Source organism: Octopus bimaculoides, chromosome 2, assembly GCF_001194135.2.
Source record: "Octopus bimaculoides isolate UCB-OBI-ISO-001 chromosome 2, ASM119413v2, whole genome shotgun sequence".
Lineage (NCBI taxonomy): Eukaryota > Metazoa > Mollusca > Cephalopoda > Octopoda > Octopodidae > Octopus > Octopus bimaculoides.
The window spans coordinates 68,635,227-68,653,448 of NC_068982.1; the positions used below are offsets into that span (position 1 = coordinate 68,635,227).

General features: G+C 34.3%; 1 protein-coding gene across 1 annotated transcript; it reads left to right on the top strand.

The window, feature by feature from the left end:
• The first annotated feature begins 6,670 nt into the window (after positions 1 to 6,670).
• LOC106879522 (tRNA-splicing endonuclease subunit Sen15) lies at positions 6,671 to 15,631 on the top strand. Its single transcript, XM_014929146.2, has 4 exons — positions 6,671 to 6,777; positions 8,628 to 8,709; positions 12,080 to 12,266; positions 13,582 to 15,631. Exons 1-4 carry the CDS (start codon positions 6,754 to 6,756, stop codon positions 13,769 to 13,771), a joined length of 483 nt encoding a protein of 160 aa, XP_014784632.1. The 5' UTR covers positions 6,671 to 6,753; the 3' UTR covers positions 13,772 to 15,631.
• The last annotated feature ends 2,591 nt before the right edge of the window (positions 15,632 to 18,222 follow it).

Sequence of the window (18,222 nt, forward strand, 5' to 3'; positions counted from 1 at the left end):
AGTTAAGTTATTTCTTTGCAGACCTCCTTTGAGTCTTTTTATTATCACTGGGTCACACATAGTCCCTAGGTGGTAACATTGATTTCAAGGCCTTCCCAGATGAGTGACTGGTTATTCAAAGACATTTATAGATTGGAAATTTATTCTGTCCAGTTACCTATCGGTATAGTGGTCAGTTGGAAACTCCATAGGTGACACTTTCAGTTCTCCTTAGCCCTCACGTCACATAGTTGTTAATGTTTATTTCAGTTGAGTTACGCCCTTCCAATTGCTATAGATCCGTAATACAAAAAATTATGGCTACACATCCAAGTCATACATTGAGTTAATGTCATTTCATGTTTTGCAAATGTTTACTCAGAGAGGTCGCTATACTTGTCTGTCTATCTATCCATCTATCTACCTTCCTATATATCTGTCTGTCTATCTATCCATCTATCTACCTTCCTATATATCTGTCTGTCTATCTATCCATCTATCTACCTTCCTATATATCTGTCTGTCTATCTATCTATCTTTCCATCAGTCAATCTGTCCCTCACTCTCTCCATCTATCTCTCTCTGTCTATCAATCAATCAGAACCAGTTGGTTGGGGAGCAGACTTCTTACCACACAGCTACACTTGCACCTATACAACATCTACCCCCAGAACTAGCTCTTTCAGTTCTTTATTGAAAATGGCCAAACCTCATCATGATCACAAATAATATGTCCATCAAGGAACTGTCTTCATCAACTGCAGATTCACAAGCAACTGACAAGGTTAATAAATATAAGATAGATAAACATGAATTTATGCCAACATCAAAGTTTAAGGGCATGTCTATCACCTCATTGGTTCCCTGTTACCCACAAATGAACAACCACAGTTCCTCCAAATTTACTTTACGAGTGATGTTGGACAACAAATTCAAAGGAGGTGTTAAAATTTCAGATGATGGATCATGTTAGACACAGCGCTGACTGCTGCAAAAAAGAGTATATCCACTGACAGCTTTTTGGTGCTTTCAAAAATCACATAACCCCACAGGTTACGGCCTGAAATACTCCAAACGGATGCATAGCATGTTGCTTAGTCAAATTAGCCCAGCATTTACTCCACAACTGTTTTGTTGTCAATGCTGCACTTTCCCATATCACATTTTTCAACATAACTGTAATCTATTATATACAAACTATGCCATTTTAATCCCGAGCAACGCCAGATATCTCTGCTAGTGATATATATAATTATGATATATTGTTACACGTCACCCACTCACTCACTCTCTCTTTCTTTCTCCCTCTCTCTCTCTCACTCTCTCTCCCCCCACTAATTTTCATTAGTGCTAATGATGAATTTTGTTCTTAAAACCAGCTTGTTGCATATCCATCCATCTCTCCATCTTGCAAATCTTTCCCCTATTGTGTTTCATTTCATATCACACATTCAGTACTTTATGAGCATGGTGGATAGTATAGTCTTAGATATACTACATCTAAAAAGAGGCAAGTTGAAGGCTTTTAATCATAAGTCTTTTTGATTAGGGCTCACTTGAGGCTAAATGGCAACAACAGATTATAGTTAGGTGGGCTCATATCGTAAAAGCAAAGTGTTTTGACCATGGAAACAACATGGCATCAGCAACAGGACATAATATGTCAACTCCTCATTGGTGTCACAAATAGTATAGCATCTTTCCATAAAATCCTACTTACTAGGCCTTGGCCTTGCCTGACTGAGATTCAAAAGTGAATCTAAGAATTCTCGTTTGCCAAATCCACCTGCTATTTACTGACCAAGCAGGAAAACCTCTTTGTCCACTTGTCCCACGACCTTGCTGTGTCAGGGAAAGTTCAAATAGATAGCAAGTGACCTGAATGGGTATAGGCTACTCTTATAATAGTATAACCATCTTTCTAGCTGGAATGGGCCATTATAAGTACCAGTGCTTCGCAAGCAGAAAATTAGAGAGAGAGCCTCAACCACCACATTGCAAAGTATTCCTGACCGCTGCAACTGAACACAATGACATTGGCAACTGCAGCTTTGCAGCAACGAATACAGCCATCCCTTCAGTTACTCTCTACCTCTCTCTCACTGGCATCTTCACTCTATCAACTACTGTTGAGAACAACACGGTATATATAAGCTTTACCCTACCAACTTTATGAATTTCCAGCCTCATACATTCTATCTCTCTCACATATCAATATCTAGCAGATAAGCCCAAGCAGAAACCCTACTACATGAAAACAATTAACTTGTTTGAATACTGTTTGTTTATATGTACACCTACCCATTGTGGTTTGGCATTCTGAAAAATCAAAAGAGAATAAAATTTGGCTCTAACAACTTCGGCCACTGTCCTTCTTTCCTGGAGTCATCTTCATCTACTACACTGTTACAAAGGTATAAGGAGTTACAAAAAACGTACAAACAGTTCATTGGTTTTATATCACCTGCATATTTCATGTTAGCAAAATATTTCTAAATTATTTGAACAAACAATAAGAATAAATGAGATGATGAATTTCATCAAATATATTTTGCCCTTTACATTTGCAATAATAATAATCAGATAATTGTGCATTCGATTTTTACCCCCTACTTAATGTGAAGAGTACTTCAGCTATGAATCAATTGACCTTTTCAGTCTTTTACACAACAAACTCAAGAAGCAATCCATTTTTATTGCTTTGCTTTACTTTGTGTAAAGTGTTACGTTTGTTGTTTGCAATAAGAATCATCACACAAATTTCTTTAAAAACAGAACATACAATCAGATCTTTGAAATCAAATTGAATTTTTATGCAAATCACTATTTTTATTAATGCTTAATATTGTGAAACCCTGTATCAAAATACATGACTATTCATTATGAATTATAATGACACCCAAAATGAACATCTGGCTTTTGTTATAAAACACTTATTTCAGGCTAACTAGAATATTAAGTAGAATTACTTGAGAATATATAAAAAACATACAATACAAAGCAGGATTTGTGAGTATGAATCAATTTTCAGGGGTGAATTGCTAGATTTTATAGTTATAGGGAGTCAAGTTTGAGTCTAGATAACATTTAGTATTTTAACAGAAACAGGTAATAAAGCTGCCATAAGGAAACTTTCTCACTGTTGTGAGAAATAAGTGGAGATTACTGTTGAGGTAATAAAATAATTTTTGATACTTTTTCGTTTTGCCAAAGATCAACTAAAGTAGAACTAACCAGTGCTACTTATTAACACTTACAGTAAAATCAACCTCATTTATAAACAATATTAAGTCCATCAGGAACCTGCTATCGACTGTATATAATAGGGGAGTCTTGGGATAATTGCTCAACTTTTCTTCTTCCTGTTTCTTTTTTTTTTTTAATATTGTAGTCTTCAGAGACCTCTGTCCTCTAAAGCTAGTAAGATCAAAGCAATTGAATGACTCCAAATCAGTAATTCCAGAAAAATCTTGGGAAGAGGAGGACTTTTAACAGGCCAATTTTTGGAGGATGAAGGATTGGTCAGAGTGAGTCCTAAGAGAGAGATAGAAGACATACACAATGTGTGTGGCCAAATAAAAGACGAGAGTTGAGTGAGCCTTAGTGGAGGTGACATAAGATCAACAAGTCTTGAAAAAAAGGAGTTATTTTCAGTAACAGTAGAAAAGGCAGAGAGAGCAGGGCAATCTTGCTTATATCAACTGAGCAGCTTTTATGTTTTTTAATGCAGTTTGTATATGTATCAGCAACATCATCATTATTATGGAAGAAGTATTCCATTGTGGAGTTATCTCAAATGAGCTCTGCAGAGTCAGCAACTATTGGGAGCAAAAAATGTTCAGGGTCAAAAGAAGTAGGCCAGTCTTTAGGATGAAGTTTCTGCTATGTTAAAAATATGAAATCTTCAGTAAAATTGGAGGGGATTGATTTCAATTTATTTGAGACTATGTTTGCATGTGTGGAGGCGCAATGGCCCAGTGGTTAGGGCAGCGGACTTGTGGTCATAGGATCGCGGTTTTGATTCCCAGACCGGGCGTTGTGAGTGTTTATTGAGCGAAAACACCTAAAGCTCCACGAGGCTCCGGCAGGGGATGGTGGCGAACCCTGCTGTACTCTTTCACCACAACTTTCTCTTACTTCCTGTTTCTGTTGTGCCTGTAATTCAAAGGGTCAGCCTTGTCACACTGTGTTGCGCTGAATATCCCTGAGAACTACCTTAAGGGTACACATGTCTGTGGAGTGCTCAGCCACTTGCATGTTAATTTCACGAGCAGGCTGTTCCGTTGATCGGATCAACTGGAACCCTCAATGTCATAAGCGACGGAGTGCCAACAACAATGTTTGCATGCACAAAATTGCTTATTTGATATGTTTTCCTGATGTTGAAGGAGACAAGAAGCCTCCGGAGGAAGAGCAGATTTTATATGAAATGTTTAGACTGCATGTAAATGAAACTTGAGTGAAAAAAAGAGGGAGAAGGTAAGAGTAGCATCATTTATATAGGAAGGGTATTGTTGAAGGTAATGACAAGTAAGTTATTGATGTATAGAAGGAAGAATGGGGAAGAGTGTGATCAAACCTTAGGTCAGAAAGATTCTCTCTTAGTCCATGCTGTAATAATGCGATCTCAGAGAAAGTATCCAATCCTAGAAATAGCTGTCAAATCTGACTCTTAACATAAACTGATGCCACTGATGCAGAAACTGAATCTTTGGTAGTCCACAACTCATTACATATACAATCCAAATTAATTACTTTTTTGCTTCCAAACCATCTCTTTAGGTATGTCTGTCCACATCCTACATACAATCAAAAATCACTGCCCTGAGTGGTCCATTCATAGATGTACTGCACCAGTTCATGTAAAAGAATAGATTTGACAATGCTTGAAGAAACCCCTGCCCTCACCCTTAGAAACTGGAAAACTTTTACCCATCATTACAACACCTATAAAACCATCATCTGAACTTTGAAGGATGTTTCCTTTGCATCACATTCCTTGCAAGCTCTCTCACCTCTCAAACTGTAGTCAATCATTTTGATCCATTACCAAAAGGATCACTATCAACTTAATGGAATCTTCCTTTCTTCCCCTTTACACTCATAATGGTTCTGCAGCAGTATCCCCACAGAGGAAACCTCTATATTTGCTTTCACTTTGCATCCAACCTCACTCTGCATATGGATGAAAATCTCCTAAACTATTTCTTTCCTCTCCACCAGATTCATCACCAGGCTCACATAAATGCTAAGTACAAAAATACTTCTGATTGCTTCGTATCAATAAGTCTACTGGTCCTGATATTGTCCTTTTACATTACCCTCAATGTGACTCTTATGTTCTCTCTTTGCATGGATATATACTTCATTCTTTGGAAATATGTTAAAGTGTGTCCCATTCCCAAGAAAAGCAAGCTTTCTGATATAACAAAGACCTTACCAACTACTGTCCTGTTACACTCACTTCTAACATTTAAAGCCTGTCTTAAAGACAGTCATAAACAACAATCTTCTCCATTGCCTTGAATGTCTTTCTCTCTGTTAATACCACCAGTATAACTTCCATAAATGCAAAAGATTTATAGGCAGCATACTCTTCTTGAATAGTAAACTCCTAAATTTAGCACTAATTTCAGTGCTCCATAAGTTTAAGACATTTCACATTTGTTTATCAGCAGTTATGACAAAAGTAGAAGGAACACCATAAATTTAACAATCACTCTAATTTTATTCTACATTTCATTCCTATAAAAAGTTTTTAAGCTATAACTTTTGATGGTTCTATACAAATTTATTTTCTCATAATAAAAGAAACCAACAAAATCATTGGGAAATATGAAAAACAGTTTAATTTTCCACAAAATCATATTCAAACACAGCAACAGCTGTATATATTATTGCTGCAAAGGAGTTTGTTGCTTGAGTAACAGGAAAATGAAGATGTATTTCGTTGACTGCATGGATAATAACTGAAGTAAACCTGGGAACATTTAACTGAATACTTATTGTGGTATAAAGGTATTTGGTTTTTGTTATTTACCAAGAACAATATAAATAATTGTTGACTGGAATAGAGAGAAAAATCATGCCATGTCCGTAGAAATTTCTTATGAAACAATGTATGGATGTTCAGAATTGGTCTGTGCAAGAACCTGGAGTTGTTTGTGCAAACGTCCAAGACCATCTGCCTGGTAAGGGTGGAGTCAGTCGCCTTCAACAGTGATTAATAAAAAGCCCCAAAAAGTTTTTAATATGGGACAAGAAGAACATAAAAAAAAATATATCACACTATAGTCTCTCACTGAGTGGTCATTTTATACTGATCATGTGAAACTATGGTTGTTCACTTGTGGTGTCTGATTGAGTGTCTAGCAGTTAGGTTTCAGATCACTGCTACATCATTATTTCAAGTCATAATGAAACAGAAATCTTTACAATTCATTGCATTTATGTTTGCAATATCATGACATTGAATACAACTCCAAAAAGAAAAGTTCTTGGAATATTTGTCAAAATACAATGTTAATCATTTGCTACCTATTTACCAACAGGTCATAGACCCATGGGAGCAGAAAATCATAAAAGAAAAGGTGCTATTCTATTAGAAGAAGAAGAAGAAGTTCATTTAGGTAAAGAAACTTTTCGAAAAATTACACTTTTATGATTTTCACATTAACAAAACCAGTGTCAATTACCAGTTACTTCCCTTTAAATTGATGCGTAGGCGTTAACAACAAGCCCATCTCACCGGTAAATTAATTGATATCAGCCAAAATGGAAATCGAGGATCATCCCATTGTATGCATTCTCATATTTTTATACTATATGCATACTTATTTTAAATCATTTTAATTTGTTGTTGATAAGTCTACAATCGATATTGGTTTACTCTCTTTTCGTTATCTTCCCATGTTTATGTTGAACTTGTCTTGCACTGTATTTTAACTTCTAATAACATATTGTTCATAATTATTTGAAGATTAATATTTTATTTATATATGTTCCTTCATATCCTTAATGTTAAAGTTTCATGTTAGCGTCTCTCATTTCACTCACTAAGTAGTTTCACTTGATTTATTGCGTCAGGAAATAATAATTTCAATAAATAATTCTTTTTAAAATAATTGTATTTATAAGGATCAGAATGGTATTTGTAAAATGCGCACCACATTTCATTTATAATTGAATTTTTGAGATAAACGAAGCACAAATATTTTCAAACAGGAATTAAAATTGGATTCATTGAAATATTATTTCTTCGCAGCGCTCACTAAATGTTTCCCCTAAATTTTGTGTTCATATCAAGACAGATAAACACAAATTTAATATTTTATTTGTATTTTTCTGTTATAATCGAGTCAATGAGAAAACCCTCTATGAGGTCATTCTATTCGCGTGAGATAGCAGCCGCCCAATCATTCCCAAATTACAATCAACCATCATTGAAAACAGGCAACTGCGCAGTGCATGAAAGATGAAATGGTCATTGTGAAAACACTTCTGATAGGTCTGTTCAGTCAGGTTTAATCTAAAGCTATACAGGGACAACATGATTTTAGACTACTTTTCATTTCCTGCCAGTTATTTATACTTTCCTTTCATATTTCGGGACCATTTTCGTACCTTTTACATTGCTAGGACATGAATATCCTTAATGTTTCGGGTACTACTAAAGCAGCGCGGGGCACTGTCATGGTATTAGCTGTCAGAAGCGAAAGTAGAAAAATCTAAACAAGGAATGTTACTGCTGGTTTGAGTTTTTACAGATTTCAACTCAAACCAGCAGTAACATTCCTTGTTTAGATTTTTCTACTTTCGCTTCTGACAGCTAATACCATGACAGTGCCCAGCGCGGACCCGAACGCGCAGTCGCGCGTCCGCGCTAGCTAGTCTTGAGTGGTCGATCCTAACCCTAACCCTATCCCTAACCCTAACCCTAACCCGCGTGTGCAAATGAATACGTATTTAGGGTTAGGGTTAGGATCGACCACTCACGACTAGCTAGCTCGGACGCGCGACTGCACGTTCGGGTCCGCGCTGCTTTAGTAGTACCATGTTTCGTGCTATTCAGTACCGCAGGTTATAGTTCGATTCTCTGTAAAGTACTGTCATTAATCTTTTTAGAGGTCAATAAAATAATTACGAAGATGTACTTGCATAGCAAGTGACCTGATCTGGGATTGTGTGCTGGAACGAAAACAGTAGCAACGGGGATGGTGTTTAGAAGCCATTTAAGAAACACACAAAAACCGTTAGATTCACTTCAACATTTAAATTTAATTTGCCAAAATATTTTCGTCGCTTTGAGACCGCGACCTGTTCACTGACAAAATTCCATGCTGCTTCGAAATGACTTATAAACACAATAAAATAATTACTTGTACAAAAAGCCTTGACTGAGTACATTAACTCAACCCTGGTTCTTAGCAAAAATCTGTCGATGCAGAATGCAATCTAATATGTTATCATGTATGTATGTTGATGCTTTTTAAGGAACAGTTCATGTTTACAAATCAAATCACTCGCTGATTAAAATGCATACATTCGAATTTCTATTATACCAAAATATAATTCTCAATATTTTACAATTTTGATTTATTAACAGTTTTTTTCTTTACATTTATGCTTTATTGTTTTTATTTTAACAGATGAAAAAGATTAAACATTACAATATTACTGACGAGGCAGATTCGTACATGGTTTTTCATGTATATATGGATCTTTGTGAAGGTAAATATTTGAATGTGCAAATGGTAACAACACAATTTAATCTATACTATGGATTAAATGGTGTAATTACTGTATGTATAAGTTTATTGTTATTAATTATAAATCCTAGCAGACCCATTGCTACACACTTCTTTGTAAGTATGTATTGAGCATACTATTGTTTTATTTTTTCTATTTTTGAGAATGGTGTCTTCTCAAGAAGATCCCAAGGCTGGCTCCCATTAGTTACTAATTCTCTACAAAGTTCTTTTTTTTTTTTTTTTGTGGTGAGGCATATATTGTGCTACACCACCACCTGACCTATGAGCAAAATTTGCTCTGTTGCAAGTATTTAACCCAAGCTCTTGCCAAGGTATTACCATGAGATTTCATAGTGCACCAAAACCTCTAGATCACCAAAACAAAAACTGAACCTGCTGATCAATTTCCTTTCTCTTCTCTAACATCCATGGTTTCTGATCCAATTTTGGCCTCCACACATCATCTCTTACTAATATGCAAACCACACATTACTCACTGAGACAGAAATCTCCCCACCCTTATCTATAGTCTATTTCTGCTGTCCAGACTACACTCTTTACTCAAACTTCATCCTGAAAGGTGCTGTCTGAATATAAGTACATTCCGCTCTCATCAGAAACAAAGACTTCTAATTATTTTGTTTCAAAGTCTGCTTCCTCTATTGCTTTCTAAACTTCTCAAATCCCCAATGTCTCTTCAACCATATCTATTCTTACATGGGGGACATCTATCTAGGTGCAGACTGCATGGTTGAGAAGCTTGATTTGCAACTGCAGGGTTATGGGTTCAGTCCCAATACATGATACTGTCTGTCATTATAGCCCTAGGCCAACCAATGTTTGTGAGTGAATTTGGTAGACAGAAACTATGTGACAGCCTGTTTTATATATATATTTATGTGTTTGTCTCCCCACCCACACACACACACTCTGCTTGAAAATCAGTGTTAGTTTGTTTATGTTCCCATAATGTAGTGGTTCAGCAAAACAGACCAATAGAGTAAGAACTAGATAAAAAAAAAAGTACTAGGGTTGATTTGACTAAATTCTTCAAGGTTGTGCCCCACCATGGCCACAGTCCAATGACTGAAACAAGTTAAAAATAAAAGTTAAGAACTACTTTATCCTTCGCTGAAGTCTTCGTTCTCACACTCATCCCATGCTAGTGCTACTATTACTGAAACCAAATCTTTTACAATCCTTCATTGTCAATATCAAGTTTTATACCCTACACCCATCATTGACTGACAAACAGACTCTGCTAGCACCCTTGATCTCTTTCTCACCCACCAAACTCAACCTTTAATAAACTATCCTTTCCTACTCTAGGCACACGGCCCAACATTTTGGAGGAGGCGGGGGCCAGTCGATTAGATTGACTCCAATACACAACTGGTACTTAATTAATCAACCCCGAAAAGATGACAGGCAAAGTCAACCTTGGCAGAATTTGAACTCAGAATGCAACGACAGACAAAATACCGCTAAGCATTTTGCTTGGCGTGCTAACGTTTCTGCCTGCTTGCCACCTCTTTAGTAAACTATCACCATCTCTGTACCTATTGAGTTGTTTAATCACTGCCTTGTTGTAACTACCTACCACATATATAAACTGACACCCCCCACACACACAAACACATCTCCCAGCCTTATAGCACTTCAAGCTAGAGCTCTACTAGCAGTATACTTCAGTCCTGGCCCATCAGAAACAACTTCATAAGTGACTAAAATTATCCTCATACGTATATTCTTCCACATCCCCTACACAACTAAAATGTGCTGCAGCAGTTCATATAAAGAACATGGCCTACAATGCTTGAAGAGAATTCCTACCCTTACACATTGAATGGTCTTTACCTCGCATTGCAACACCTGTAAAAAGACAGTCAATAGGTGCTGCCACTCCTTTTAGTTCCTTGCCAAAAGGATTACTATCAACCTAGCAGATTCTTTCTTTCCTTCGCTTCTCAATCATAATGATTCTATAACAGTACTTCTATGAATAAGACTTCCCACTTTCATATCTGACTCCATATTGTACACATGTAAATCTCCCAAACTATTCCTTCACACTCCATCAAGTTCAAAACCATTCACACATACATGCCAAATGAGAGGCACTCCAGTTGGTTTAAACTAGCCCACCACTCCTGATCATGTTTCTTCCATTACTACCAAACAATGCAACCCAGAGCTAGCCCCTATTCTCACCAAACTTTCCAATCCCTTCTTTCTATTTGTCTGTCTGCCTCTCTTTCCATCTGTCTATCTGTCTCTCTGTGGATATGTTCCAATCTTTGGAAATATGCTACAATATTTCCCAGTCTTATGAAGGTTTCTCCTTGCTTTTTGTTGTCCTATTCTACTCATTTCTAACATTCCAAATGTAACTGACACAGCCATTGAACAACAATCTTCTCCATTACCTTAAATCTCTCTTATTTTGTAATAACCACATGGATATCCTACGTCACATCCAGAAAAAGAAACCATCTAAATGTCTTCTATTATAGCCTTAGGCTGACCAAAGCCTTGTGAGTGAATTTGGTAGACAGAAACTGATAGAAGCCTTGGTTTCTCCACTCATTACAGTGACTCTTTCACCCCTGTCTCTTCCCTATCTCTCTCTCTCTCTCTCTCTCGTCCTCCCCCATCCCTACCCCAGCATGGTAGAATAAGATGTTGCACATGGAACAAGTTTTGAGGACTGAGTGGTGTACTCATAGGGAGGGGTGTTACTGAAACTGAAAAGAAAGGTGTATAATACATGTGTGAAATATGTAAGATATGGATAATGAACATGGAGTGGTAGAGAAGGCTGGAAAGAACAAAAATGAGAGCAATTTAGTGGATAACAAGAGTATTATTGAGAGAGAAGACAAACAATGCATTGCAGAGGATGGTAGTAATTGAACCAGTGAGAGATATGAAGAGAAATGGAATGAGGTAGTTCTGTCATGTGATGAGGAAGGATGAAAATTGATGGGTGAGAGGCATGACAGAAATGAATGTGGAAGGAAGTAGGGAAAAGGGAAGACCAAGAAAGACATGGTTAAAAGTAATATTGAAAGAAATAAGTGCAAGGGAGTCAGTGAGGGTGTGTGTAGAGTACAGGACAAAATGAAGACGACAATTATGGAGCCCACAAGAGTTAATCTCTTACAGCAGGAAAAATGAACTTAAATACTCATGTTATTTAAATTGGAATTTTGGTATAATATTCTCTAAAGTTATTTTATTGTATTTGTTATGACTTGAAAATTCAAAATATTTGTAACAAGAGAATTTTTAACTCATTTCCAGATAATTTAAACTTCTTTTCGAATATATTTTTATTGGTTTCTTTTCAGTTCAGAATTGGTGGAATGTACGTGTCCATATGTGTCCAGAACTGAACTTATTGTTCCTCTCAGGTCATCCAAACTGTAGTGAACCACAAGAAATTGTGCTACCTATTGAATGTACAAAACAGATTAGTCCTCAAGACTTAAAAAAATATACTTCATACCTCAAAGTAGAGAAATGTCCCAATGACAGGTGAGTTAATTTTGTTTACCTGATAATGTAAATATATTCTTTTGTAGGTCATTGCCCATGAACTCTTAACAGACGAACTGTAGACAAAGTCCTTCATTGTGCACTAGTTATTAAGCTGGTCTGCAAAGAAGGGACTTCCAGTTAGACGGTAGATATGAGCTTAAATGGCCAATCATACTCCCGCTTACAGTGAAGATGATTGATGCAGAATAAATGATACTTCAACACACTCTAGTTTGTGGTTATTTTTATGTATGGCTCAACAAAATCTATACTTCAGTCATTGGATTGTGGTTATACTTGGGTATTATGTTGAGGGGTTCAAGTCGATCAAATCATCCTCAGTATTTATTTTTTAGTACTTATTCTATGAATCTCTAAGTTGCAAGGATGCAAACAAACCAACCAACCCATTTTGCCAAGCTATGAAACAGACCCAACGCTATGTGCACATGCACACACATACAGACAACAGGCTTCTGTGCAATTTCTGCCTATCAAATTCATTCACAAGGCATTGGTCAGCTTTCTTTAAGTGCCATGCATTTATTGATATATGGACAAAGTATAAAGCAAACTTCTGTAGGATTTCAGTTAATGAATTAACTTGACCACAATATATTAATATTTATTGATTTTGAAGGGATAAAAGACAAGTGGAGTTCAGATTCAGAACATAACATACAGGAGAGAAATTCAGTTCTTCTACGTCTGAATTCTTGAGATTAAACTGAAAATAATTTAGGCTCTGATATTGCTCCATGTCATATTTATATTTTATCTTTCATCTCGTCACAAATTAATAGGTACCAACACACAAGGGGTAATTTCATTGACAATATCCTTCCCTATCTAAACCCACTAAATCCTCTTTTCCCTTTTACTTAATGATCTGACTCCCACTTCTTGGAACTCTTATTTTTCTAATTCTTTTTCCTCAGAAATGCATGCTTTTAAGTCTCTACAACTCACTTTGAACTACTATACTAAAAGATTTTATACAGAACATGAACGTCATTAAGCTCTTGTATTGTTTCTTCTCCTTGTAAAGTAGCATAACCCTAGATGTCCTTGCCACATTGTCACCTATTCACTCTATCCACTCTCCTTTTTCTTACTAGTCCCTATAACCAATCCCTTTCCTTTCCTCTTTTCTTTGCCATACCCCACCTCAAATTAGTTACTACTCTGTTACACTGTTACTCTCTCTACTTTGCATGTCAGATTTCTGAAACAGTAATTCTGTATCTTATCCATTTTGCTAGTTTATCTTCCTTTTCTTTGTTTTGATTAAATTTCTACTTTCCTTTTTCAGTTTAACTGTTGCTGTCTATGAAAGTGATTCAACTATTGTATATCTCCGAGTCAAGGCAGGTCTTTTATTTCCTAACAATCCAGACACTGAAGCTCACTCATCGCAAGCTGTATGGAACAGAAATCTTTTTATGTCTCAAGAAGAAAAAGATTTTCATTTTCATCAGTTTCAACAAAAATACACTGGCTGACTGTTGTAAAGAACATTCCAATTTGAATCTCTTCCAAACTAGCATATATTTCTTGTGTTAGTTTTTATGATTATAGCTGTTATCAGCTAATATAATGGCTTTTTTGGACATGTTTTAAACTCTGTTGACATGAAAAGAAGGGAAAAAATTTAAAAACATATGTAGTATTTGAATCATAAAGATTTTTTTATATATATACATTCATATACATATATATATATATATATATATATATAAAGGACCGTCTGTGTGCTTGTGTACCTGAATGCATGCATGTACATTTGTGTGTATGTGTGTTTATTGGTATAAAAATTCTTGATACTGTCACAATATTTGAAGAAAGATTTTCTTAAATTAAAAATTATTAATTAGACAAAAATATTCTCTAAAAACAAAGAAACTGAAAAATACAAACCATGTGAAAGGAAGCTTTTTTCCTTAAGGTTTGTGTTGATCATTGTTTTAAATATATATATATATATATAGTTATATTATTCTATTCTGAAATAATATTTTACTTTAAAAGAACTATTTCAAGAAGATTGTTACTCATTTGGGATTTATCAATTGTTTATCAAGTTTATAGTATTATTGAATTTAGTGTCCTGGCAAACCAAGTTTGCAACCAGCTTTTCTATTCCTATGTGAAGCCAGTTTACTTCACTTATGTTGTTAATATCTTTTGGAAAGGCATGAATGTTACAATTGCCCATTCCATTTCTCCAATAGACATTTTCCTTCTCTTGTTAAATGTTGTAGAAAACATACAATCAAACAAAGAAAACATACAGAATAAATTGCATAGTTTGTTTTCTATAACAAACACAAAATGGGAATACATATTCTTTATTTGTTGCCAATAGTGATGTAGTTTGACTACAACAGGATAAAGTTATTGTTAATTTAAAAGGGGCCACAATAGTACCTTTTAAATCAAGGAATGTTGCTCAAATGTTCTGAAACGGCAATCTTATAAGGAGTGTTGGAGTATATTTATATATATATATATATATATATATATATACATTTGTGTGCTTGTATGTGTACAAACGAGTTATCAGTTGTAGACATGACTGCACTAATGTATGTATAAAATAAATGTGTGGACATGCAAGTGAGTCTGTAATAGATGTGTGTATATAAATTATGCATACATATGTGATGTTACAATCCAGATAACACATACTTTCAGTAAAAGCAAGCTAGAAAGTAATGTAATTATATTTTTGATATAGAATAGTCTATTCTGTTGATGACAGCATGTGTAGAATGACTGATTTTGATGCAACTTGTGTTGAAAGGGCTATGAAACAGTAAGAACTGTATATTGTGGCATTTTTGGCTATGCATTGTTGCATGGCTGTGCATTGTGTGCAAGGTCACTGTTGCTATGAGAACTGCATTGGCTACTATTAATGACCTCTGTATCTATGGAGCTGTTTGTTGGGTCACTGCTATCAGCAATTAGATATGCTTGTTGATATAACAACATTCTAGTTGTGGATTGGTTGCTAGGAATTAATTTAGCCATCAAATTTATTTATTTCACCTCAAGAACATGCCACAAATATAGTTTTTTATCATTTTGGGGAAAGATTCCTTATAATATATCACATGTGTAAGTCGCAACAGCCTTCCTGCAGTTCCCCCTTTTCAATTGGAAAGGGTTATCTGTTAATATGTATTAAGTTTACACATTGAATGTGTAAACTTCTTTGAACAACTGGAATTTGAAGCATCTATAGTTTCATTGATATTTAAAAGTTATACTAATAAAATGACATTTAAAATTATTTATTATAATTGTAGCAAGAGAAATCTAATAAAATAAGTGTTATTTAAATAACATCCATAATAATATTCTGCTTGTTCTTACTTATCTTCATGTATGTGTTTGTTGTAAACAACTTTAATTAAAGAATTAAACCAAAGGCATGACTAAAATCTTTAATGTAATGAAACAATAATGTAAAAATCTATAAATTTATGCATCATAAGAGAAATAAGAAAATTTATAAAACATGGAAATTTTATGGATCTGGCTAGTTTAACAATTTATTTAGTTTCGTTATAGAAAAAAACCTAGTCATCTGTCAAGTAAATCCATAGTATAAGTCATAAAATGAATGTAATGTTAAGCTTGAGACATAGTCATAAAGAATAAGTAGAGGGTGATGGTGGGGACTACTGAGTTTACAGACCTTAGTAAATAAAAATTCAATATTTTTGAGAAAATTATTCTGAAAGCATATTTTGCTTGTTATTTATATAACTATTAAATATATATATAAAAACTAAAGATACTGAATATAGATATTGTTACTAAAAAATGGTTATCTATTTTTATTAATGTTATCTAACAAAATCAAAACTCAATATCTAAATTAATTTTAGAGGCTAAATTCAGACATTTCCCTCTTAAAAATTGATATTTTGTTGAGGTTATATATGTAATTATGGATAGTTTGCTTCCCATTTTGTGATTATCCACGTATTCTTCTGAGTCATTAAGATACAATGAAAATTAAAAACAAATAACTGGTTCTTATGATAGTTATCATCAATGGTAACATAAAAATTTAAACATCTTCCATTAAATGAAACATTGTGTTTGATATATATTACATATACCACTTTGAAAACATTGTATGAATACTTAAAGATGATGAACTGACAGATGCATTAGAATGTTAGGAAAATACCTTGTACTTGTTTTGGCTCTTTACTTCCTGAGTTAAATCCCACCACAGTTGACATTGTCTTCTGTACTTTTGGTGTCAGTATGATAAAGTACCCATCAAATGCTGGGGGTGATTGTATTGATTTACCTGACCCTTCAAAACTGCTGGCCTTTGTGCTTAAATCAGAAACAGTTATATGAATACTAAAATAGGATGTATTATTTGTTATAATGAGGTTAACTGAAATGGTGTTTATATTTAAAGAAAACATAAATTGTCATAACTTTAACTCTTTAGCATTCAAATTACTTTGTCAAATGTTATACTTATTTATTCACATTGTTTTGAATTAATCATGTATTATCACGTAACTTTGAGATTTTGATGATGAGCTGGTATATTTTTAGATTGATATTGTAGGGCAGGTGTGAGAAGCCAGATTATGACAGTTTGAACATAAAACAGGTGGAAATGTTTGGGCTGGATATGGCTGATTTAAATGTTAAAGGGTTAAATTATAGTTTACTATGCTTATAAATATTGTAAAATAGTTAAAAATACTATAGAAGAATATTAATAAGAGTATTTGAATACATATCTCTGATGTAACTGAATAATACCTTGGTTTGATTGCACAAGATTTTCAAAAAATTATGCATTTAAGATTTTATAATGCAAAGGTATAATCATTAAAGAACCATATGAGTTACTTTATTCAATATAATTCCTTGCTGAAATCACTTTCGTAATTTGAGGTAATTATTTTGAAAGATTTTGTCTTGGTGTATGTTTAGTTTCATATCTTACAACTATTTTTGAGTTAATCGTGATAATTACAAACATTAATTGCAATTTATTTCTTTATTCTAAACTCAATCAGGCTCATCTTGGCCAGTGAACTAGATTATTAATACCATTTTATTTATTAGTAGATATTAGATAATTCATTATTACAGGGTGGGTATTCGGTATATGGATTGTTAGTTATTCAATGGCTGTCTACATCTCATCTTGCTCAGTTCATGTTATACTTCAGTCTGTCTTGGAAATTGTGAGTAGTAGTAACTGAATATCAAATTGACACTTGGTTTTCTTAGATCAGTGACTTACATTGTTGATTTTCATTGTTTCCATGTCTTTTTCGACCTTTAAACAAAACATGGTAACCATTGCACACCACTGAGATTGTAAAAATGATTAAAGTGAGTGTCACACACATTTAGGACTATTGATGTAATTCCTGTCAGTTTTGATTGTGTAGATTGTAAATAATTAAACGCTCTGTGTTGACCCATTAAACCATTTACTAGATAAATGTCTCAAACATACAAATTTGCTGTGATGCTCATATTTCCTTTCACATTTTTAATTAGAATCAATGCTCTAACTACAGGATATTAAATCTCTTTTAATAGAAATTTCTAACATTGGTACAAAGCCATCCATTTGTACACAAAAAGTACAGTCATTTCAGAATACAATCAAGTATACTTTAGCTGCATTTTAGGTTAAAAGTATTTTGAATTATTAATGTTATCTTAAGAGACAAAATGTCTTTAATAATTTATCTACACTGTCTCTATTGGTTTCATCTGTGATTATCATTAGAATCTTATTCTTTGAACATGTACATTTTATAAGACTGGATTCCTGCTAAGAAGCTTTATTTTTGAACAATGAATATCTTCATCCTCTGAACTCTGGATACTTGTATGAGTAATGATATAAATTTAAGTGGGTTTCTTTTCATTTTTTTTTTTTTTTTTTTTT